Genomic DNA, 19,568 nt, shown 5'->3' with positions numbered 1-19,568 from the left:
AATTATCTATTTGCAATCTTGTGACCCGACTTGTGCGTATGTAATACCGGATTCCAACAACAGGGTATCAAAGTCCTTTATAAAGTGCCCCAAAATAATTACCTTACGCCTTTTCCGGGAAATCTGTGCCAGTCTGAGTTATTTTGGCACAGAGATTGTCACTTGAATAAATTTGTTGAATATTCCAAGATTTACATTTTATTTAGTGCCTATATGTACTTGGTACGCCCATTAAGATTTGCCTTGGCGAAAGTTGGGATCTTGGAGGATGAGATCTCGAAATCACGTGCTTTCGTGAAAATATTAGAGGTTGCGAGTACCCAACTTTCCTCTAAACTTGAGCCTGAGTAGAAGTACCAGGTACCCGCTCACCGTATCTAATCGCGAGCCTCAAATAAGCTGTATCCAGCACTGCAAAGCTCACTGCAGTTTCATAAACTTGCTTTCAGAGCATCATTTAGTCGGCCTGTATTCGAGACAAAGCACTCAATTGAGATGGCAGATTCCGCATCAAAAAGAAAACAGGGCCCTGGTAGCTCTGACGGCTCGGCATTGAAGAAGAGAAAGGTATGCTGGCGAATACACCTGTACTACACATGAAGCGAAAACTCTTGCTTCGTGTCTATGACGCTGGAAATGCTAACATTGTGATTCTCACGATAGGAGGGTACAGCTGGGAGATGGAAAACGCCGGCTCAAAAGGCAAAGCAGGCCTCTTGGGCGGAAATGGGCAAAACGCTTGAGGTGGGCGATGAGGGCATCTGGGTTACCTATGCAAGGGGCATGAAGGGCAAGGCAGTCCGAGAGTTCAAAGCCTTGTGCGACGAGGTAACGACATCCCCCTTTTGCAATCCACCACAAATTATCTAGAGGAGAATGTTGGGATTTTGTGGTGTTGCTGGTAAAATGCTCACTACCTTTCACAGTACGGCGAAAAGCTGTACGGCATCAAGCCGCCAGTTGATGAGACGGAGCCGAAATCAGGAGACGAGGATGAAGACATTGAGGCATCTATCCAAAAGGAGCTTGAAGCCATGAAGGCACCCAAACAGCCCCAGGCAAGAGGCATCTTCTCCCCAGTGTCGGTCACGATAGAGTGCGTCTTCTTCATGAAGACGATGAGGCCGGTGGATCCCTGCCAGCTGGTGCTTGAGATATGCAGGGATGCGCAGAAGTGTGAGAGCCCAAAGGATCGCAAGTGCAAGTATATTAACCGGTTGACGCCCGTGGTGGATACGGAGAAGGCGTCTGAGAAGGGAGTTCAAAGAGTGGCACGGAAGGTTCTAGCCTCGTTTTTTAGCTTGAACGAGGAGGAGAAGGAGAAGGAAGGGGAAGAAGAGAAGCCAGAGGAAGGCTCGGATGGAGCAGAGGAAGTGAAAGAAACGGCTCAGGCGGCGGCGGTGCCAGAGGCGGAAACCCGGCAAGCCGAGACAGGCGCCCCTTTTACGGTAAGTTGAGGCCCGGCTGGGAAGAGGTTTTGTTTACTCAAAAGGATACTTGGCTAACTGGAGGTTGATGGCTGGGCAGTACGCCATACGACACACCATGAGAAATCACAGCATCCTGGAATCACAAGCCGTCATCAAAATGGTTGCCGGCATGATCAAGCCTGAGCACAAAGTCAACCTCAAGAACCCAAACAAGGTCATCCTCGTCGAGATATTCCAGGTTTGTCCAATGTCCACTGTAATGGAAGATTTGTGAATAGCTAACAACGATGATACTAGATGTTTTGCGGTATCTCTGTGGTCGATGCCAAGGAGTGGGAGGAGCTGAAGCGGTATAACATCAATGTACTTTATGGCATGGCAGGCGAACAAAAGAGTGGTGGTGGCGGCAAGGCTGTTAAGCCTGACTCGGAGGATTGAGGTTGTTGTCTACTGCATGGAAGTTGGCGTGTATAGCTCATTGAATACGATACCGGAAAGTGAAGGGAGCATTTGTAATATTTATGCACAAGCCAGGAGTTGGAGACGAAGATTGATATAGTACAACGGCTTAACATATCTTTTATTTGTCCCAGTACTACATGACATTAGAAATACGGTGTGTTGCTATCACAATCAAGCTCCCAAGCACTTGTAGTCTTGACATCGAAGAGCAAAAGCAAACAAAACAACGAATGCCAGAGGCAAAGCCTACACCAATGCCAGCTAAGCTATCGTCCGTCACCTTGGCCTTCACTGCCGCTATCTTCGTCACGGGGTAGCTGGAACCCCATGAGCCCCATGAGATTTCCCGCAGGGCCAGCCATGCCTCCCTGGCTCTTGAAGCTCTCGAGAAGATTCTTGGCTAGGTTATAGTCAATGTCGACTTCGCCGTCCTCGTCATCGGTGGAATCTGCCGAATGGCCGTTTTCTCCTTGCAGCGGTTGCTTCTGTTTCTGCTTATCCTTCTGCTTATCCTTCTCAGAGCTTTGCTTTGACTTTATCGCACGCTCGGTTGTTGGTGGATCGAGCTGGAGAGTCCCGTACTCTTTGAGCTCGGCTTCCATGCGAGATGCGAGATCTTGTATGTCTCGATCCTCTTCTGCATCGCTATCGGTGTGGTCCTCGGCAGTCTCAACCTTTCGAACCTTTGCTCCTTCCCCAGGATTCGTTGTGGCAATGCCCATCATTTCTTTCATCATGTTGGAGAATGCTTCTTCATCAAAGCTCACCTCTACGTCCTGATCTTCTTCTTCTTCCTCGTCATCATCATCGACGTCCATTCTGTCGAGCTCAGCGCCCTCTAACCCAGCGTCATCATCGTTGAGGAAAGACTCGAAGCGCGAGACTATCTTTCTCAGATTCTCTTGTGTCTGAGCCTCGCCGAAGCCGGATGCGCTCTTTGAAGACGAAGCATGAGTTTGCTTCCCTTCTAGCTCGCGCTCAAAGTCTTCGTAATTGATGTCAAGCCATGAATCATCGTCATCCCGACCAGCGTTCTCCCACAATTTCATCTCTTCATCGGAAGGCAGGCATGAGCTTCCGTCCTCTTGCAGATCCTCTAACATGATAGCCATTTCGCGAACGACTCTGCTCTTGCTATTCTCTGCATTGACAGCAAGCATCTCGAACCCGCAGGTGAGCTTCATGCCAGTCTCTAAGTGTTCGAATTTCTTCTGGTCTTGTTTTGGCAGCAGCTCCGCGTTTGTGGTTTTGCGGAGCAGGGCCTCCCACCTTGGCGGTGTGTCGAATCTCTGGGACTTGAGCTGAGCAAAGAGGGTTTTGCTGAATCTTACACTGACCGTGACAAGATCTTCCGGTGGAAATTGCAAAGATCCCGATGAAGATATAATGGGCTTCAGCGAGTTGGCATCTCGCAAATAAAAGTGCTCAACGGCAGGGGCAACAGCCTTTGGAAGAGCATGTAAAATGTAGGCCACTGCTCTAGGAATCGTGACAAGGGAATGGTGGATAGAGTTGGAGATTTGATCTGGGTATTTCTTCAATCTATGAAATGCTTCGGAATCGATGGCGGGGAGGTGAACCAGGGCGTCTGTATTTGATCGCAGAAACGTGACGGCTTGCGAAAGCGACAATTGGTCGGGATCGTCTTTACCCCTGAGCATGAGAGGTATAAGGAAGATCTTCCCAAGATGGATCCATACGCGGTAACGATCAATTTCCGGACTCAGCCACATGGGAAGGACGTTGGCCGCTTCGACAAGGAGGAATTCTCCATCGGAATCTCCAACTCGAACCCAGACGTCGGGATGGGCTTTGGACAGCTCACAGAGCATGTAGACAATGAGCCATTCATCTTCGATGGCATCTCCATAATCAGTGGTGCCATGTAGAAACAGAAGTCCTAGAGGTAAGCTATTAGAGCAGGAATTAAGAAGAAATTGTCATTGAACCATCAGAGGCCAAGGGGCTGCACTCACCATGCTCGCTTTTCAGCGAAATCTCAAACCCCTCACGCTGCCAGATGTAGTCCTTTGTGAGCGACTGAACGAGCTCAACTGCTGCTTTTCGAATAGCTTCAAGGCGAGTACGTGCTTTACGAGCCTCGGATTGTTGGTTCTCGACCACAAAGAGCATGTACTCGACGGTATTTTCAGAGAGCTGCCCTACGGCAGTTTCCGTCTCGCCGACATTGCTGTCGTTGGACATGCTTTACCGCGAGAAGGGATACCTGTGATGGTTTTCAGTCATCCGCATGGCGAAAGGTTATTCATACGATATGTTGAGTTTAGTTGGAATGCATGTAGATGTAAGTTTGAGAGTGCCGTCTCGATTGAAGCCCCACGCCGACAAGCTCTTACACACCCGCCTATCAAAATTCTTTCAGCGCTGGCTATTATCACAATATTGCTGGGCATTATAGATAGCATATAGCTACGGACTTTTAATTATTCTCTCAAAAAGGTTGAATCTCAAATTTCCTTTCTATAGTTGTAATGTCAAATGATATTTATCTTTGCTAATACAAGCCGTCGACTTGCGGATAAAATACCATCTCGGTCCTCAAAGTGATTTACATACAGCCAGCGTGCTACTAAGATACCTGAAAGGACAGGCGCATTAGTCATGCACTGTTAGCTGCCTAACTGCCTAGCTGCTTTACCCCACGACGCGCTCAACGCGGTCAACGCGCTGCAAGACCAAATTAATGGACTTTGACAAGTCCATCGCATCGCTTATCGGCCAGAGGGGCTTGCAGGATGCATGCGACACTAGGATGGGACTCTTTAACATGTTAATATAACCAATACGCTTCAATCACCGACCGGCGCATCCTTCCAGCCTTCCTTGATACTTCTCGACTTCTGTGACTACGCCCAATCTATCAACCACCGGCCATGGCGCCTCTCAAGAGATTGCGCAAAGCCTCAGGCCAGCAAGACGAAATTACAGACGTCACTGAAGCGCGTGCGTCCATGGCCAACGGCATGCAGCCGGTAACTACGTCAACAAGCCGGGCAATCATCAGCTGGCTAACCGCAGGTCGCAGAGAAAACGAGTCCGGTTATCAGCAGAGCCTTCGAGCAGTAGAGCAGCAGAGACGAGACGAGACGACGGTTCATCCAGCTCTGAGAGCGAAAACGGCGATGGAGATGACGATGATGACGACGCTCCGGCGACTCCCCCCCAGACCCAATACGAACTTATGAGAGACAATGGTTTCCGACACCTCAAGAATACCGATTGGGACGACCAGCAAGCCACGCAGAAGCTGATGCGCCGCACTACGACACAGACGTTTGACAACAACATGGTCGCTGAGAGTGGCATTATTGAAAGCATCACCTGCTACAACTTCATGTGCCACGAACGATTGCATGTGGAACTTGGTCCCCTCATCAACTTCATCGTTGGAGAGAACGGCAGTGGCAAGAGCGCTGTCTTGACGGCTCTTACACTATGTCTTGGCGGCAAGGCTAGTGATACCAACAGAGGCGGCAGCTTAAAGTCATTCGTCAAGGAAGGACGCGAGCAAGGAAGTCTTGTTGTCAAGATCAAGAACGTTGGATCCGATGCATACCAGCCCGACATCTACGGATCGTCCATCACTGTCGAGCGCCACTTTTCTAAATCTGGCAGCAGCGGTTTCAAGATCAAGACGGACCAGGGCAAGGTTGTCTCTACCAAAAAGCAGGAGGTCGACGAAATCTCGGAGTGGTATGCCTTGCAGATAGGGAACCCCCTGACAGTCCTCTCCCAAGATAATGCGAGACAGTTCCTCAATGCCGCAAGCCCAGCGCAAAAGTACAAGTACTTTGTTTCTGGTGTCCAACTGGAGCAGTTGGATAATGACTACAAAATGTCGCAAGACACATTAGACAAGACGCTTATACTCCGAGAAGATCTCGATGAGAAGATAGCCCATGTTAAAAAGGAAATGGACGATGCTCAACGACTTGCCGAGATAGCCCAGAAGAACCAAGGCCTTCGCGAGAAAGCGAGACACTATAGAAACCAGCTTGTTTGGTCGCAAGTCGTCGAGCGGGAAAGAGAGCTAGAGCAGCGCAACGCTGATTTGAACAGGCGCGACGAGGAGCTCATCACCTGGGAGGCTGACTGCGAAAAGGCGACAGACGCCCTCACAAAGGAGGAAGAGAAGCTGGCTCGGGTTCAAGAGGCCCGAGAAGCTCTCGGCAATGAAGAAAACACTTTTGAGGAGAAAATGTTGGAGGCAGAGGCTGCGTGGAATGATGCCAAAAGGAAGCAAACAGAACTGCAGCGCGAAGAGCGAGATGCTCACATGCGGTTGAGAACTCTCCGGACAGACATACAGTCATGTGAGAGCAAGATCAAGGAGGAAGAAAACCGACTGGATGGTGCATCAGGCTCTGCACGCGCGCAGAAAGACCAAGAGCTCTCCGAGGCGCAAGCGCAGGAGAAGAGAGTGAACGAACAAATTAGCGAAGCCAAGGCCAAGACGTCAACGTATTACGAAAAAATAACAGCAGCCAAGGAAGCTGCAAAGCGAGCAGATCAATTTCTCCAACAAAAGAAAAAGGAGGTGGTCGTGGCGCAAAGGGGCGTCAAAGATCTCGAGCAGAGCAGCGGCTCAGCCCTTGACGGATATGACCCAGACCTCATCAAACTGGCCAAGGCCATTGAGAAGGAAAGCGGGTTTGAAAGCAAGCCTCTAGGTCCCCTTGGCACCCATGTTACTCTCCGAAAGCCTGAATGGTCTGGCATCCTCGAAAAGACCTTTGGTGAGAATTTGAATGCGTTTGTTGTGAAGAGTAAGAGGGACCATACGAAATTGTCAAACTTAATTCAGCGAATTGGCCTAAGAAAACAACCACCCATTTATATTGCGTATGGAGGCACAATTGACACCAGTGCCCAGGAGCCAGATGGCGAATTTGATACCATCCTCAGAGTGCTGGCATTCGACAATGAGCTCGTTCGATCTCAGCTTGTCATCAATAACCAGATCGAAAAGGTCATCCTAGTAAAGGATCGTATCGAAGCGGAGCGGGTAATGATCGATAACAACGGTCCTCCCCGAAACGTGGTGGCGTGCATCTGCTTCCACGATGGCAAAGGGAAACGCGGCCACGGACTGAGAATAACAAACCGTTTCGGAACAATAGGCACAAGTCCTATTACACCGACCAACCTAGCTCCTCGAATGCAGTCAGATTCTGCTCAGCGGCTTGTTGTGCAGAAGGAGAACCTCAGGCAGCTAGGCTTGGAGGTGAAGGATTTGATAGCTGAGGAGCGGCAAGCACGCCAGCAATTGGATGGCTGTGAAGCTGATCTCAAATCTCACCTGACCGCACTCAAGGGTTTGGAAAGTGATAATCGCCGAATTCAGGCGGACATTCAGCGGATATCACTAGACCTAGATGCATTCGAGGGCGTCGATGGACGTCTTGTTGCGCTGCGGGAGGAGCGCGAAGCGAAGCAGACCGAAGAGGAGCAGCTTGGTCTGCAGTATGGTAACTTGAAATTAGAAAAGCGAGAGCTAAGCAAGAAGGCGGAAGAGGCCAAGGCACGCCTTGATGCCGAAAAGGATGTGCGTAAGGATCACCAAAGCCGCGTAGCCAAGGCAGACGACAAAGTCAAGAAACACGAAGCGTTTCGGAAGATTGCACTCGCTCAAAAGAATGCCGCCTTTGAGAGGTGGGATATCGAGAAGTCCGAGAGGCGGCGAGCAGAGGCCAGGCGTGACCAGAAGATTGCCGAGGTGGCCGACTTTATCCAGCAAGCAGAGCAAGTGTCGCCGGATCGTGTTCATATCCCTGAAGACGAAACATATGCAAGTCTTGAGATCAAATACCAAAAGGTTTGCGAGCAGCTGGCACAGCGAGAGGCTCGACAAGGGGCCACAGACCAACAGATTTACGACCGAGCTGTCGAGGCCAGAACGCGGTACGAGGATGTGATGAAGAAGACAAGAGACGTGGACGACACTATTGCGAGTCTGAAACAAGCCATTGAGCACCGACTTCACCTATGGAGACAGTTCCAGAGGCAAATTAGCGCTCGAATACGAATTCAGTTCAGTTATCTTTTGAGTGAGCGTGGGTTCAGAGGCAAGATCGACATTGACCACCAGGCCAGGAAGGTAAACCTCCAGATTGAGCCTGACAAGACTCGAAAGAGCTCATCAGGCCGCAACACTAAGACGTTATCTGGAGGCGAAAAGTCATTCTCGTCAATATGCATGCTTCTCTCCGTGTGGGAAGCAATTGGATCACCAATACGATGTCTGGATGAGTTCGACGTCTTCATGGATAATGTTAACCGAGCAATTAGTACCAACATGCTGGTAGGTTATACTGCAGATTTACGGGAAATGAGAGGTGATTTGAGAGTGAGTGCTAATGGGATGATGTCACAACACAGGTGGATGCTGCTCGACGATCAGTATCGCGACAATACATCTTGATCACGCCGAATGCTATTGAGGGCCGTGCTCGGCTGGATAAAGACGTCAAGATTATTCGGTCAGTTTCATTGACATTTTACTCTTTCTAGTGATTTGCGATTTTCATGGCTAACTCTCAAATCTCTATCTTACAGCTTGACCGATCCCCGCCAACGAACCCTCATCTAGAGCCAGCGCCTGCCACTCATGGCCGGCCTGTGAACATACTTTGTGGGCAAGGTGTAATGAATAGTTTGCGCAATAATGCTGGGACGCCATTCATTCGTGGGCGGTAAAAAACAATAGGCGATGGTGTATATACATAAAATGGTGGCGAGCAAACTCGTTGGGAGTTGGGAGCCTTGAGATGCTGATACTATTGTACATGACTCTTATGATTTAATTAGACAGGGATGAGGATGTGGCTTGGGGGCGGATTTTGTGTCTAGAACGTCAGATAGGGACGCCCTTGCTTCTCAAGACATTAACGCCTGCATTAAGCGTAAAGCCAACCCATTGGCCTACGGCTCCTACGGTGCCCCCCACAGATTGGACCTCTCCCAGCCTTCGATGCAAGAACTGTCTTGTCTCGAAAAAGGACGGCGATCTGTCGTTGGTCATGAAGAGCTCACTGGAGCTGTAGACCATGGAGAGAGCCGCCCGCTTGGTGTACCACGACGGGTCGACGGCCTTGTCGCCCGCCAGGAACCAGATGTCGTCGGACAGGGCAGCCAGCTCAGCCAGCGACTTGGGCAGATGGCTGGGCTGCGCCATGATGGCCAGGGCCTGCATATGGCGCACTCTGGTCAGCGAACGCGCCAATGGGTGTCTCACGACCAGACACGGCACTCACCTCCTGCCACCTGTGTATGATGTCCTTGTTGCCCACCAGTCGCTCCCATGTCAAGGCAGCCACCTTGTCATTGACGGTGGCGAGCGAATCATCCTTGAGCAGCTCGCGGCTCTTGTCAGCCAGTCTCTCGCGCTGCGCAACCAGGTGGTAGCGTATCAGGCTGAACTGGCCGTCGGGCAGGATGCTGGAGCTGATATCAGGGTAGCCGGCATCGCGGGCGCCAAGGCCAATGGCGCGGAGAGAGAATCCATGCTCAGGGACGTGCTTGTAGGCGGCGGCCAGGATAGACCTGTCGACGGTGCCAAATGGCGGCGTTGATGGATGGTCGTACGAGTGGTAGTGCCGCTGGCAGAGGGACGAGGCTGGCGCTGTCTGGCGGGCGATTGGGCCGCGGGCGGTCGAGCCCAGACATCGTGCGGCGCGCGAGATGCAAGGGGAGGCCATTGCGATTGTGTGATGAGCTGTTCGGGCTGCGATGGCTTATGCCTATGCTATGCGACAGCGATGCTGCGGATTCTTATTGACTGGTTGTACGAGGGGCTCTGCAAACTCGACGAAGCACGGGTGGATCCCCCTGCGTGGGAGAGAGAGCTAGATGCATGGTGTGTTTTTTTGGTGGGTTTTTTTCTTTTCTTTTTTTGGCAGTGCATGTAAGTGCAGCGCAGTGCATTGCGGTGCAGGTAGAGCATGAGCGCAGCCAGTCTATTTGCTTTGCGATATCTCGACGTAATAGATATGAGTGCGTGCTACTGCCAACGAGCCAATGGCATCTGGAAGCGGATGTGATTGCGCATTATCTATGTACGAGTATGCTGTCTGTACGGAGTACGGACATTAGCATGTTACACAATGAGCAGCTTGCGAGCATCGCATCCTCACCGGTGGTTAGTCATCCTGCGGCCTCATTGGGTGGCCGGAGCACCCCGTCTTGGATTGCATCATGCATCGTGGCGACAACTCAACAAACCAGAGCTGCCAGGTTTCGGAGCAAAAAGAGACGAGGTAGTTGGCCAATCACGCCGGGAGACAGGCCATGGCCAGGGCTTGAGGGGGCATTTCTGCCGCAAAGCACGCCAGCATAGAGGACTTACAGGCACGTCCCATGGACTTGTCACCGAATGCCGGGGCCGATCCCCCGTCGATTTGCCAGCACCCAGCCAGATAGACTCGATTCCTCCCTGGGTGCTGGGTTGCTGGGCTCGTGTCGTTCTGTACTGTGCTGTCGGTATCACAAGCAGTGCCGATACGAGCTAGGGCCCGGGCAGGGTGGGATCTGGAGCCGGGCCCTGTTTGCAGCAAAACGAACCGACGAGCAGTCGCACAAGTACAGACATAGCATCTTGTCGGAGACTTGAATCCACTGCCTTGACTAGTCAGGCACAGGTGCTCTCCATTCAGAATCTCCTTGTCCAGCTCTAATACAGCTTCAGGTTAGTAGTACTCCCGTAGTGAACTCAGGCGAGCTCCCCTCACCGATCTTCTCGGGTAGGGCACCTTAGCCATTGTGTTAGTGCTCTGCTCCGCTGTTCCCGCCCTGCATCTGGTTGAGCCGCCTCAGCGATCAGTGCTCTAGTCTCTAACACGTCGAGCTCTAGCAGCCCGGTCTGGCGCCTAATGCCACCCGTGGACTGCTCTGCTTTGCGGCCGAGCCCACACGTGCTGCTGCTGGCCTCGGACTGGCCCCTTCTAACCCTTCTGGCCCCTTCCGGCCTTCTTCTCTCTTCTCTCGTCAACCTCTTCCTCTTTGCATCATCCAATCCGATTCCCCTGCTCCATCCTCGTACCTGTACCGGCCACTTTCGCGACGCCTCCGTCCAATAGGGATCGCCCCCGGCTGCCCCGGCCACACGACCCGAGCAAACGACCAGAGGAGAAAACTCTACTTGCTGCCGGGTGTGGGAGCTTCCCTGAGCTGGCACTTTTGCCCACCTCCCACCTCCCACCTCATCCATCTGCGCGGTCCCGGAACCGAGCCAGCCTGTTTTGTTTTCTCCCACGGCCTGGCATCCGACCAGCACTGCATCTGTTTTTTCCCCGGCTTCAATCCACGCTAAGTCGGAAAACCCACGTACGTACTGTCTGTCCTGGTGGCCACCCTCCACGCAGGCGCTGCAAAGCTGGACGCAATGAGCGACGTGCATGCATCCAACTCACCTCTGCTACCACATGCTGCGTGAAAGCTCGCTCCTGGCCTGACTTTTTCCTGGCTTGCTCCCACTCACTCCCACCAGCTGCCGGCCCACGAGCCAATGCAAGCCGACCCCCCTGCCCCCCATCATCATCACCATTTTGACCGGGTTGTTTGTTGTTGTTGCTGTGTGCTTTTTTTTTCCCTTTTTTTTTTGCCCTGTTTCTGTCTCTGTCTTTTATCTCTCTCTCTCTCCCTGCCTTAGCACAGCACAGCAATCACATCACCTACCAAGTAGTAGGTTTTACAAGGTCCGTAGTGGTTGGTACCCAAGTTTTGGTTGGATCCTGCGGCGCTCATCAATGGTACCACTCGTACGAGCTCCCGTGAGAAAAAAAAAAAAAGCATAGCAGGATCTGCAGCCTGCTCTCCCCCTGCTTCCCATCTACTTGCTCTAGCTCTGGTGCCTCGTCGTGCCTTGCAAGGTACTTGTACCGGTTTAGGTAGTAGTAGTCACAGCTCTGCATCTTGGCCCCCTCCGTCCTCCCTCAGCCTCTGCACGCTCATTCGTCGCCTGGTCCCCTCCCGGTCCGCGCGTTCTTTTCCCCTTCTCAACCACCAGCTTGAACAATAACCATGCGCCTCTGTCCTACCCCCCTCCCAATTGCATTGCGACTTACTGGTACTGTACTGTACTCGTGCTGCAGCCCGCTCGCGTCCCTGCGAGATCCGTTCTCTTGCTGACTGCTGCTGTGGCTTGCCCTCTCTCCAGAAGCCACCCATAATTCTGCCGTCGTCGCGACCTGGCCCTCCAATCTGTTGAGACACCCGGCTTGCCTTTGACTGCACGCGCGACAAGGCTCAAGGCACAAGGCACAAGGCCACTCTCCTCCTTTGTATCGCATAAACCGCCATGGGTACGTCTTTTCTCTCTCAGCTCTCTCAGTCTATATCTCTGCCTCCGTCTGCCGACCTCGACTTGTACCGGCCTCTTTCTCTCTCACTTTCTCTTTGTTTCTGGCCAAGACGCGTGCTGCCAGCCTCGGCGCCGTCACTCGCCTGGTAGACTTTTTTCCAAAAAGCTCTGCCTTGCCTTGCCTTTGTCTTTTATTTCCTCTTCCCTGCCTGAAACCCCCCCAAGGAAGCAAACCAGAGACGCCTCTGCTTCATTCAACGTGATACCACTTTGGATGTAACTTGTCGCCCCCGTTGCCGGCTGATACGTCCTTCTTCTCGACTCGCCTCTCTCCGTCCACTGCATTATCATTGACCCCCCTTACCTGCATGTCCTCCCGCCTTGCTACTCCGCATACTTCTCATCACTTTACACCCCACCACTACCCGGGTACATGACTATTATTTCAATCAGGCCGTCTTTTCCTCCATCTCTTTTGGCACAATTTCCTTTGCTTTGAAGAGGGCTCTTGCAGCGCCAGTTTTCTAACCTTTGTCTTTTAGCTGACTCCGGCGATAACTACCGACCAGTAAGTTCACATCATATTTGCTTTGACCTGCCCTTTCTCCTACACGCATTCCACTGCCCTCGCCTTGGTGCGAGCCCACCAACTCTTATGTGGTCTCGCGCCTTGGCCTTCTTGAACAAAATCCTACAGCGCCACCCCGCAGCGGCCACTCTGTTTCCTACGCCGTATCCCACGGGGAGGCGTCGCCAGCAGGTGTCATGTTTCCGGTTCGAAGCTGTCGTTGTTGGACAATGAAGCTCGTCTACTCAATTGCTCGGTCGTGGAAAATGCTCAGCCCGCACCGAATGCAGAGTCCTCTCTGTTGGGGAGTGTTATATATCTGCCTATGAAAACAGGCTGAGTGTCACCTTGGGCAGCTCGTGGCTCGACTGCATTCCGGATAACCCATTCACTTAGCCTAGCCCTACCAACGTCACAAGTCACTGTTGTCTGTCTTGAAACGCTTGTACTGATCGACCCATAGCGTGAGAGGTCTCGATCACCTCGACGACGTTCCAGGAGTCCAGGGCGACAGTCTCGTCGGCGGTCTTATTCGCCTCGCAGCAGATCAAATAGTCGAGACGACTATCGACGGGGCCGCGATCGCTCCCCAATGACTGGAACAGGAGCTGCACCCGCCGGTGGTCCTGCTGGCAATTACGGGGGACAACAACCCCATCGATCATACGAAGAACGGGCCGCTGCCCGAGAGCAGATGATGAGCAACATTCGAGAGACGTCCCAGCAGGACCGCCGCGTCTATGTCGGCAACCTCTCATATGACGTCAAGTGGCATCACCTCAAGGACTTCATGAGACAGGGTGAGAACAGGATTCTACGAGTATGGGCACGGTGAAAAGATCAAAAACTGACCAGGGAAACTCCCAATGTTACAGCTGGAGAGGTACTCTTTGCCGATGTACTATTGCTTCCAAATGGAATGTCGAAGGTGGGCTTCATCGCGTAGCTTTGGTTGGCTTTCTTTTGTAGTTTCTTCCCTTTCTGGTTTTGATGGATGGTTGGGTTGACGGGTTGGGACGTTGTCCTGGGAATAATTGTAGGGATGCGGGTAAGTCTCTCTCTCTCTCTCTCTCTCGAATTCTGTCGCAGCACGTGTCTGGTTTACCGTTGCTAACCGTTGCTCTTGAAGAATTGTGGAATATGCTACAAGGGAGCAAGCTCAGCAGGCTGTTGCTCAACTCAGCAACCAGAACCTAATGGGTCGCCTTGTCTACGTTCGAGAGGTTGGTCAATCCCTAATGCTAATGCTAATTTACGTTGCCTGGCGCTGACAGTGTGGCTTTCTATTTTTTTTCATCATCAGGATCGTGAAGCTGAACCTCGATTCATCGGTGCCACGGGTACCAGCTCCCGCGGCGGATATGGAGGTGGCATGCCCGGAGGAGGATTCAACGCTGGATATTCTGGCGGTCCGCCCGGTGGCGGCGCTGGTGGAGGCGGCGGCGGCGGCCGTCAAATCTACGTTGCTAACGTCTGTTTATTCTCTCCATGATGTATCACGAGAGTAACCCAACTGACCCCCTCTTTAGCTCCCCTACAATGTCGGTTGGCAGGACTTGAAGGACCTCTTCCGACAGGCAGGTAAGTTGGCTGCTCCTTCATCAAACAGTCGCATCGTCGAATGTTCCATACCATTAACGCTTTCGTGTAGCCCGAATCGGTGGAGTGATGCGTGCCGATGTGCACGTTGGCCCCGATGGCAGACCCAAAGGCTCAGGAATTGTCGTCTTTGAGAGCCCCGATGACGCACGAAGCGCTATCCAACAGTTCAACGGCTACGACTGGCAAGGCCGCCTGCTTGAAGTTCGCGAGGACCGCTTTGCTGGCGGCGGCGGCGGCATGGGCTTCGGCGGCCGTGGAGGATACGGCGGCGGAATGCGTGGTGGTTTTGGCGGCGGTTTTGGAGGTCGCGGCGGCTTCGGTGGTCGCGGAGGCTTCGGCGGCGGCTTCGGCGGACGTGGGGGCTTTGGCGGCGGCGGCGTTGGACCTGGTGCAGGTGCCGGAGGTGGTGGCGACTTTGGTGCTGCCGCTCCGCCAACCGTACTCCCCAATCCCTTTACCGACAATGCAACCGCTGGCACGGAAAGAGGCGAGATCATATACGTTCGAAATGTAAGTCCTGGCCGCTCTTCAATGCAGCATCTGTTGGGCCGATTCTGACACGTGCTATAGCTGCCTTGGTCGACAAGCAATGACGATCTGGTGGAGCTGTTTACGACTATTGGCAAGGTGGAACAGGCCGAGATTCAGTATGAGCCCAGCGGCAGATCTCGAGGTACCGGCGTGGTTCGTTTTGACTCTGCCGAAACTGCTGAGACGGCAATCGCCAAATTCCAGGGCTATCAGTATGGTGGCCGACCGCTCAACTTGAGCTTCGTCAAATACCTGAACCAGGCCGGAAATGACAGCATGGAAACCGACGCTCATGCTGGCTTGACACAGGACCAGATTATGTAAAGGGTCCAGGTTCGGGTCATTCGGGCCCAAGTTTTCTTGGCCCTGATTTCATTTTCTTTTCACGCATGATCTTTCACTGGGTTGTTCATCTTCTTCTTTTTTTTCCTTTCTTCTCTTCTTATCACTTTCTTTTGCACAGTTCGTCTAGGGTTACTGAAAATTTGATTTGCGGACATGCTATATTTAAAGTCGTGGGAGGAATCAGCTCAAATCCAAGGGGCATTCTTCTATCGATACCAGCTCTGACTGGTTAGATGGGATGCCGCTCTGGAAGATGAGGGGCAAAAAGAACTTGAGTTTTATGTCTTCGGGTATGGGAAAGAAATGAGCAGCAGAAGGAGGGGTGAACGTTGTTATTGAGTTTCTTATTTCTTCCTTTCTTTCTTTGTCTCTCCCTCTCTCTCTATGTATCTCGAAGCGGTGCGTATGAGAGCGTGGTGAAGATAAGTGTTTCAAGCGTGACGTGATTTTCGGACTGGATGGACGGCGAAGGATGTCCCCATATAGAACCCAACTGCCATGGCCTTGTTTAGCCTGGAGTTTGAGGCCTGAGCGTAGGAACAATACGAGACTGGGCGGTATAATGACAGGGCGCGCTGCTATGATGGGGCGCGAACAGATATATCTCGCGCATAATGTTATCTTGGGGTCGGGTACAAATCAACCCAAGCGTTGGGAGAGGTCGCCAGATGAAAGGCCTTGTATACTCTACGAGAAAGCCTATAATCCAACAAACAAAGAATCAAGCTATCCCATCGATTTCTTGTTCCTACAATGATGTCTGATATCATATTGCTTTGGATCTGTAATGACACTAGAATGAATACCTTGACAGCTTCGACATACACGTAAAATCAAGGTAGTCGGACTAGCACATCAAGTCGGACAAGGTGCTAGGTGATGAAGTAGAGCGCCATATATTGGTTTGAAATAGTCAAGACTCGCTGAAACCAACAATAAAATCCTCTGCTGCTGAGATTGTCGTTACCAGCCAGAGGAGGGCACGAGACACTGCTGCATGACCGCCTCGGACAACAAATCTCGGCCGGCCACCACCTTCACTCTTCTCTTTGGCCAATTCGATCATTCAGTTACCTCTTTTGGCATGGTCACATCTTCCCCAATTCCAATTCCCCCTTTCCCTTTTTGCGCCTCCTTACGCAGTGGCCTTCTTCTTCTTCGCCTTTGCCTTCTTCTTGCTCTTGTCCCTGGGCTTGAGCGTCGTCATGCCGGCCTTGCAGATGTCGGCGTAGCGGACGTAGAAGGCCTCGAGCTCGTGGGGCTGGACGACGGTGGAGAGCTTGTCCTTATCGGAGCGGTCGCGCTTGGATTTGCCGTTTGTGGCGCGGACGATGATGGGGAGGGGCTTGTTGGGGACGAGGTCGGGGAAGAGCTTTGCGACTGTTGACTTCTCGCTGGGGTCGTATGTGACTGTGTTGTGCGGGTCAGAGAGAGAGAGAGAGAGAGAGAGAGAGAGAGATTGTGTGCGTTTTGGGTGGTGTGTCCACTCTTACGTCGCTTTTGTGTTAGGTATATGGCTCCATGGTCGCTGCCTTTTCTGTGGTTGAACAGATGGCCGAGTTTGTCGAAGAACTGGACATGCGCGGAACACGGTGAGTTAGCAGATGTATATACACAAGTAATTTGCGCGACGAATTTCGTAAAAGATTGGAGGCTTCATGAGCCTGACGAGGGAGGGGAGGGTTTGGGGGGGACTGACCTCTTCCTGGCTGAGGTGCTGTGAACTCATCTCTGGGAGTTTTGCTGACGGGAAGGCTGGCCGTTGAAAGTGGGATGTCGCTAGCTTGGAGGGAAAGACAATCTGGAGTAGATAACGATAACGACGGGTGCGTTTTAGTGGATGTGTAGTACTCCGTACAGGTAAGGCTACTAGGTACTTACAGTTAGCATGCTGCGCAAAGTATAACAACTTGCGGCTAGGTAGAAAATAATGGACGTGATTAAGAAACAAGTACAAAATATTCATCATAAAAGATTAATCCTTCAATATCTTTTTTCTGTATGGACAGCAATCTCCGTCTGTTCTTACAACCATCAATGTAGCTCGACTGCTATCATGAGTGAGACTTAGTACTAGGTACCTATATTCCGTAGGTAGCAGTCCTCCAATCCAATCCTCAGTTCTACTTTAATACTTACGTGTTCTGTCAGATGCAAATGCAGGCAGTTCAGCTTGTGTTTAGTGGCTAATCAAAACGAGCTGCGAAATCGGGAAGCGCTCCATGGCTATTTATTCGGCTACCGATGCTAAACACTTGGGCAAAGCTGTGGCGCATCTGCTTCGTGCCTGTGGCCCTGTGGGTGCTAATGCAGCATTGCCCCTGTAAGTTTACCGTAGTGCCTTAGTTCCCTGGCCCATGCTAAAGGACAGCATACCCTCTTTTTTCCTTGCCCAGTCTCTATTTGTTGAAGCGTTATAACTTCCCTTTCCGCTCTCCCCACATGTGCCACACCTAGTCGAGACACGAATATATAGATGCGTCTTTCTTGACACGTCTCACTCTTACGACTGCGCCCATCTGTTCAAGTCGTTCTCACCAGCTTCGTTGTCCTCGTTGTTTGGCGACAAAGGCTTGATGCCCAATCTCCCTCTTCGTGTCTAGCCTTGTTCACCATCATCACCGTCGCAAAGATGCGCCTCTGCCTGCCAAACCTCCTCGTGACGGCTGCACTTATATCAGCCGGCGCCGTGTTGGCGCAAGACATTCCTTCAGATGTACCTGTATCAGTTCTCTTGACTTCGGCCCAGGAGCATCTCACAAAGGGCGAGACTAACGAGGCTTTGGCTTATTTCGATGCGGCCATCGCTCGAGATCCGACCAACTATCTGTCATTCTTCAAGCGGGCTACCACGTATCTGTCACTCGGCCGCGCAAACCTGGCAACTGAAGATTTCAACAAGGTACTCTCTCTGAAGCCTGGCTTTCCAGGTGCTCACATCCAGCTCGCAAAAATCAAGGCCAAGGCCGCCGATTGGGATGGCGCAAGAGCTGAATACACTGCGGGCGGCGAAGGGTCCGACTCCCCCGACATTCTGAGTCTGACCGCGGCAGAGGAGTCGACGAAGCTGGCCTTTGCTGCCGAAAAAGATGGCCGATGGGAGGAATGCGTCAACCATGCAGGGGATGCCATCGTTACCGCCTCGAGGTACATCCCGTTGCGTGAGACGCGATCCCACTGTCGCTTTGAGCGAGGCGAGCTAGAGGAAGCCATTGGCGATCTTCGCCACGTGCTGCAGATGCGACCCGGAGATATCTCTCCCCATGTCGTCATCTCGGCTGTTTCATTCTACAATCTCGGAGATCTCGACGCTGGCGTCGGCCAGATCCGAAAGTGTCTCCATTCCGATCCAGATTCGAAAGTCTGCAAAAAAATACACAAGCAGCAAAAGGCCGTTATCAAGACGTTTACCAAGGTAAACGGGCAATTGAACAAGGGACAGTTTACAACAGCAAGCAGAGGGCTGGTTGGAACAGCAGAAGACACTGGGCTCCTCCCGACCGTTAAGGAACAGATCGATGAACTGCGCCAAGAGGGAAGAATCCCCGCCCAAGGGAGGGTCATTCTGTACGAACAGCTCGTCGAGATGGTTTGCCAGGCTTATGTTGAGGTAAGTTGCATGGATGTGCTATGGCGTTACCAAGATTGAAGCTAACAGCATTGTGTGACAGTCAGCTAGCAAGCATGCTGATCAGTATTGCGACGAGGCACTTCAGCTGAATGAAGAGTCATTCTGGGGCCAGTTGCACCGTGCCAAAACTCTACTCAAAAATGAGGATTTTGAGGCAGCTATTCGGACGTTGGAAAGCGCAGCCAACGCACACCCAGATAAGAGAGACAAGGTCAACCCGATTCTTAACAAGGCACAGATCGAACTCAAGAGAAGCAAGACAAAGGACTACTACAAGGTTCTTGGCGTTGCCAGCGATGCTGATGAGAGACAGATCAAATCAGCATACCGCAAGGCGTCCAAGCAGTTCCACCCAGACAAGGCAATGAAGCAAGGCATCAGCAAAGAGGAGGCCGAGAAGAAGATGGCCTCGATCAACGAGGCTTACGAGGTATTGAGCGACCCAGAACTGCGCGCCCGGTTTGACAGAGGAGACGACCCCAACTCCAATGAGAGAGGGAACCCATTCCAAGGGTCACCGTTTGGAGGCCAGCACTGGGCGTTCCAGCAGCCAGGCGGCGGTGGTCAGCAGTTCAAGTTTCAGTTCAACAACGGGCCGTTTGGATTTTAAAGCAGCGGCAGCAGTAGTAGTAGTGCGTGTAGCAGCAGCAGCAGCGGAGTTTGTCTTTTTCTTTACGGTTG

The 19,568-nt window shown here is 52.0% G+C and overlaps 8 protein-coding genes across 8 annotated transcripts; 4 read left to right on the top strand and 4 right to left on the bottom strand.

The window, feature by feature from the left end:
- Nucleotides 1-495: 495 nt before the first annotated feature.
- Nucleotides 496-1,868, top strand: TRIVIDRAFT_220521 (uncharacterized protein; the record flags this gene model as incomplete). The annotated part of the gene is made up of 5 exons (XM_014102006.1): nt 496-567; nt 664-828; nt 927-1,448; nt 1,528-1,668; nt 1,728-1,868. The coding sequence occupies 5 exons, from the start codon at nt 496-498 to the stop codon at nt 1,866-1,868; spliced, it is 1,041 nt and encodes a 346-aa protein (XP_013957481.1).
- A 299-nt stretch (nt 1,869-2,167) lies between these two features.
- TRIVIDRAFT_12354 (uncharacterized protein) lies at nt 2,168-4,097 on the bottom strand (the record flags this gene model as incomplete). The annotated part of the gene is made up of 2 exons (XM_014101954.1): nt 2,168-3,792; nt 3,869-4,097. Coding segments are annotated over 2 exons (1,854 nt in total), but the record flags the coding sequence as incomplete, so codon positions are not given.
- Nucleotides 4,098-4,786: 689 nt separating this feature from the next.
- TRIVIDRAFT_212451 (uncharacterized protein) lies at nt 4,787-9,491 on the top strand (the record flags this gene model as incomplete). Its single annotated transcript, XM_014102005.1, has 5 exons — nt 4,787-5,005; nt 5,080-8,214; nt 8,292-8,392; nt 8,469-9,099; nt 9,167-9,491. 4 exons carry the CDS (start codon nt 4,787-4,789, stop codon nt 8,500-8,502), a joined length of 3,489 nt encoding a protein of 1,162 aa, XP_013957480.1.
- On the bottom strand, nt 8,405-9,610 carry TRIVIDRAFT_178676 (uncharacterized protein; the record flags this gene model as incomplete). Its single annotated transcript, XM_014102004.1, has 2 exons — nt 8,405-9,099; nt 9,167-9,610. 2 exons carry the CDS (start codon nt 9,608-9,610, stop codon nt 8,767-8,769), a joined length of 777 nt encoding a protein of 258 aa, XP_013957479.1.
- Nucleotides 9,611-9,868: 258 nt separating this feature from the next.
- TRIVIDRAFT_64303 (uncharacterized protein) lies at nt 9,869-11,454 on the bottom strand (the record flags this gene model as incomplete). Its single annotated transcript, XM_014102902.1, has 5 exons — nt 9,869-9,963; nt 10,258-10,579; nt 10,951-11,166; nt 11,239-11,283; nt 11,389-11,454. The coding sequence occupies 5 exons, from the start codon at nt 11,452-11,454 to the stop codon at nt 9,869-9,871; spliced, it is 744 nt and encodes a 247-aa protein (XP_013958377.1).
- Nucleotides 11,455-13,370: 1,916 nt separating this feature from the next.
- TRIVIDRAFT_127044 (uncharacterized protein) lies at nt 13,371-15,235 on the top strand (the record flags this gene model as incomplete). Its single annotated transcript, XM_014102002.2, has 8 exons — nt 13,371-13,578; nt 13,654-13,706; nt 13,819-13,826; nt 13,908-14,005; nt 14,053-14,249; nt 14,308-14,359; nt 14,430-14,890; nt 14,951-15,235. The coding sequence occupies 8 exons, from the start codon at nt 13,371-13,373 to the stop codon at nt 15,233-15,235; spliced, it is 1,362 nt and encodes a 453-aa protein (XP_013957477.1).
- Nucleotides 15,236-16,137: 902 nt separating this feature from the next.
- TRIVIDRAFT_74235 (uncharacterized protein) lies at nt 16,138-17,013 on the bottom strand (the record flags this gene model as incomplete). Its single annotated transcript, XM_014102001.1, has 3 exons — nt 16,138-16,666; nt 16,750-16,828; nt 16,956-17,013. 3 exons carry the CDS (start codon nt 16,983-16,985, stop codon nt 16,392-16,394), a joined length of 384 nt encoding a protein of 127 aa, XP_013957476.1.
- Nucleotides 17,014-17,888: 875 nt separating this feature from the next.
- Nucleotides 17,889-19,497, top strand: TRIVIDRAFT_36610 (uncharacterized protein; the record flags this gene model as incomplete). The annotated part of the gene is made up of 2 exons (XM_014102000.1): nt 17,889-18,866; nt 18,928-19,497. 2 exons carry the CDS (start codon nt 17,889-17,891, stop codon nt 19,495-19,497), a joined length of 1,548 nt encoding a protein of 515 aa, XP_013957475.1.
- Nucleotides 19,498-19,568: the final 71 nt, after the last annotated feature.

This window comes from Trichoderma virens, assembly GCF_000170995.1.
Source record: "Trichoderma virens Gv29-8 chromosome Unknown TRIVIscaffold_5, whole genome shotgun sequence".
Lineage (NCBI taxonomy): Eukaryota > Fungi > Ascomycota > Sordariomycetes > Hypocreales > Hypocreaceae > Trichoderma > Trichoderma virens.
Note: the sequence above shows the minus strand (reverse complement) of the source record. Positions and strands in the feature narration are given on the sequence as shown.